The 2,318-nt window shown below is 44.9% G+C and overlaps 1 protein-coding gene across 1 annotated transcript in view; it reads left to right on the top strand.

Annotated features, from left to right (window-relative positions):
• LOC308104614 (kelch domain-containing protein 3-like) overlaps positions 1–1,497 on the top strand; it is a gene marked incomplete at both ends in the record, with an annotated part of 2,043 nt that extends 546 nt beyond the window's left edge. Inside the window, 2 exons of the mRNA XM_080455066.1 lie at positions 1–256; positions 1,481–1,497. The exon at positions 1–256 is cut by the window's left edge and continues 546 nt beyond it. Of these exons, the coding sequence (XP_080311192.1) occupies positions 1–256; positions 1,481–1,497 (273 nt within the window). The remainder of the gene's footprint in view (positions 257–1,480) is intronic.
• Positions 1,498–2,318: the final 821 nt, after the last annotated feature.

Genomic DNA, 2,318 nt, shown 5'->3' with positions numbered 1-2,318 from the left:
CGAGGGCGCTCTAGGGACAACTTCAACAACATCAGAGTATTTGACACAGAGACCAACCTCTGGCTGAACACGCCTTCTGCACAGCTTCTTCCAGAAGGACGCAAGAGTCATTCACCCTTTACCTACAATGGAGAGCTGTACATATTTGGTGGCTGTAACAGGAACAAGACCTTCAATGATCTGTGGAAATTCAACCCAGAGACCTTCTCCTGGAAGAAGGTTGAGCCCAAGGGGAAAGGACCAGGTCCAATGTATGGTATGTGCTATTGCATGGAGGGAGATTTTGGGGCGGCCATAGCTGAGTGGTTAGTGAGCCCGCCTAGGGAGCCAGAGGCCCTGGTTGCCCCAGGTACGATTCCAGGCCATGCCAGCATATGTGTCGATGAAATGAAATTTGTCCCTGAGCAAGACTCTTAACCCCTAATTGCTCACAGGCCCTCATTGGAAACAAGCCCGCAAGGACTTTCATGAACGTCCTGTTAAAAGGAATTATCCTTATCCTTTAGATCGTATCATCCCCTTTGGGACACATTGGGACATCTTCTTTGGGAGATACAACACAACCAATGACCTGTATATCTTAGACCTCAGTCCTAGTCTTAAGACATTATGCAAGCTAGCAGTTATTCAGTACGGCTTGGAGCAGTGTGAACTCCCACACAACATCAGGTGGGAACTGACTGCCATGACACCCAGTGACCTATACATTTGGGTACTTTTGGGTACTTTTGGGTATGCATTTGGGTACTTTTGGGTACTTTTGGGTACTTTTGGGTATTCTTTTGGGTACATTTGGGTACTATTGGGTACTTTAGGGTACATTTGGGTACTTTTGGATATCCTTTTCGGTACATTTGGGTACTTTTGGGTACGCTTTTGGGTAATTTTGGGTATATTTGGGTACTTTAGGCAATTAGTATGACCCGCCATGACTACCAACAGCAACAGGAAAAAAGCACACTAAAAACAAACAAACAAACAAATTCAATGGCACAGATTCATAAGATCACAGTCCATAATGCTCTTCTGAATTTTACAGTGGAACGATTAATAAAACATATACTGATGCACAAACTTGGACACATCATCAGTGTTACCTGGAGTCACTGGGTGTTTCGGGTCAACCCCGGCCTGTGTCAAAGTGGCATGCTACTGCCACCACTGTCTCTTGAGGGTGGTTAGAGATAGTGCTAATTAGGGGGTTAGGGTTAGCCTGGCCACTCGCCAGACCGACTACACAGGTCCATGCAGGCTACAGTTACAGCCTGTATCCACGCCATCAGTCCGGCCGATGCCAGGCCAGGTTAGTTGAGATGTTGCAGCTGTTGGCGACACTAGGAGGCTCTATAGGCACTGTGGTTTGGCTCCAGGCCTGACTCCTCCTTCGTCTGACCATGAAGAAGGGGCTTGTCTGTGCATTGCGTCGTCGTTGCTGCTGGGCACAAACATCTCACTCTGCCTTTTTACCTTATCTGTGCAGAGCCGCGGGAGCCGTGATGTACGCGTGCACGTAAACAAAGGATGTCTGGTGGATGGGGGAGGGTCTGATCTCTCTACCAGAGAAAAAAAATTATTGTAACCGCGATCGTTCATTTTCTCCCGGTCGGCAGTTGTATAACAGCCGTATTAACCAAAAAAAAGAGAAAAAAAGAGAAAGGGGTGTTTTTCTAAAACTGATAAAGAAGGAGCTGACAGGAGTGTCATTCTTTGGGTTGACGTCACATCTGTCCATTTCTTCTTCGTCCTAGGATCATTCCTAAGTTGCGTTAGAGCGCCCTCTTGTGGAACTTCCCAAAACAATATATTTTTTGAAAAAGACGGAGATCTCCGTCAATGGCAGGGAGTTAACATATAGTAGGCTAGTTCAAACATTACGTTAAATCTCTCTCAAATGCTAGGTTGCAATGGCAATCAATTGGCTCATTTAGGCCACAGTCAGAGCCTTTTCTGGCGGTTCTGGACAACTGCCTATCCAAACAACTCGACGCCGGGCGCTCCCTCGGGTCGTCGTACCGAGTTTGAACACTGGAGTTACTTTGTGGAACAGCCTTGATAAGGATGTGAAATTGTGGAGCTCATTAAACAATTTAAAAAAACAACAACAAAAAACAAGATGATAATCATTAAAAAAAACATAAAAGGAATGTGCCTTCTGTATGAATAACTTACTTATTACTTAGCATATACATACTACAGTACAGCAAACACAGCAAGTGTTTTGTTCTTGTACTTTGTTTCTTGTTTTTTCTCTCCATTTTGACTGTTTTAGGTTTTGTTTTGTTTTGTAAAAGGGTAGGTGAAATAAGCTGTGGCTTCAA

This window comes from Gymnoscopelus braueri, assembly GCF_963280865.1.
Source record: "Gymnoscopelus braueri genome assembly, chromosome: 2".
Taxonomy (NCBI): Eukaryota; Metazoa; Chordata; class Actinopteri; order Myctophiformes; family Myctophidae; genus Gymnoscopelus; species Gymnoscopelus braueri.
The sequence above is the reverse complement of the archived record's forward strand: the minus strand, read 5'-3'. Positions and strand labels throughout refer to the sequence as shown.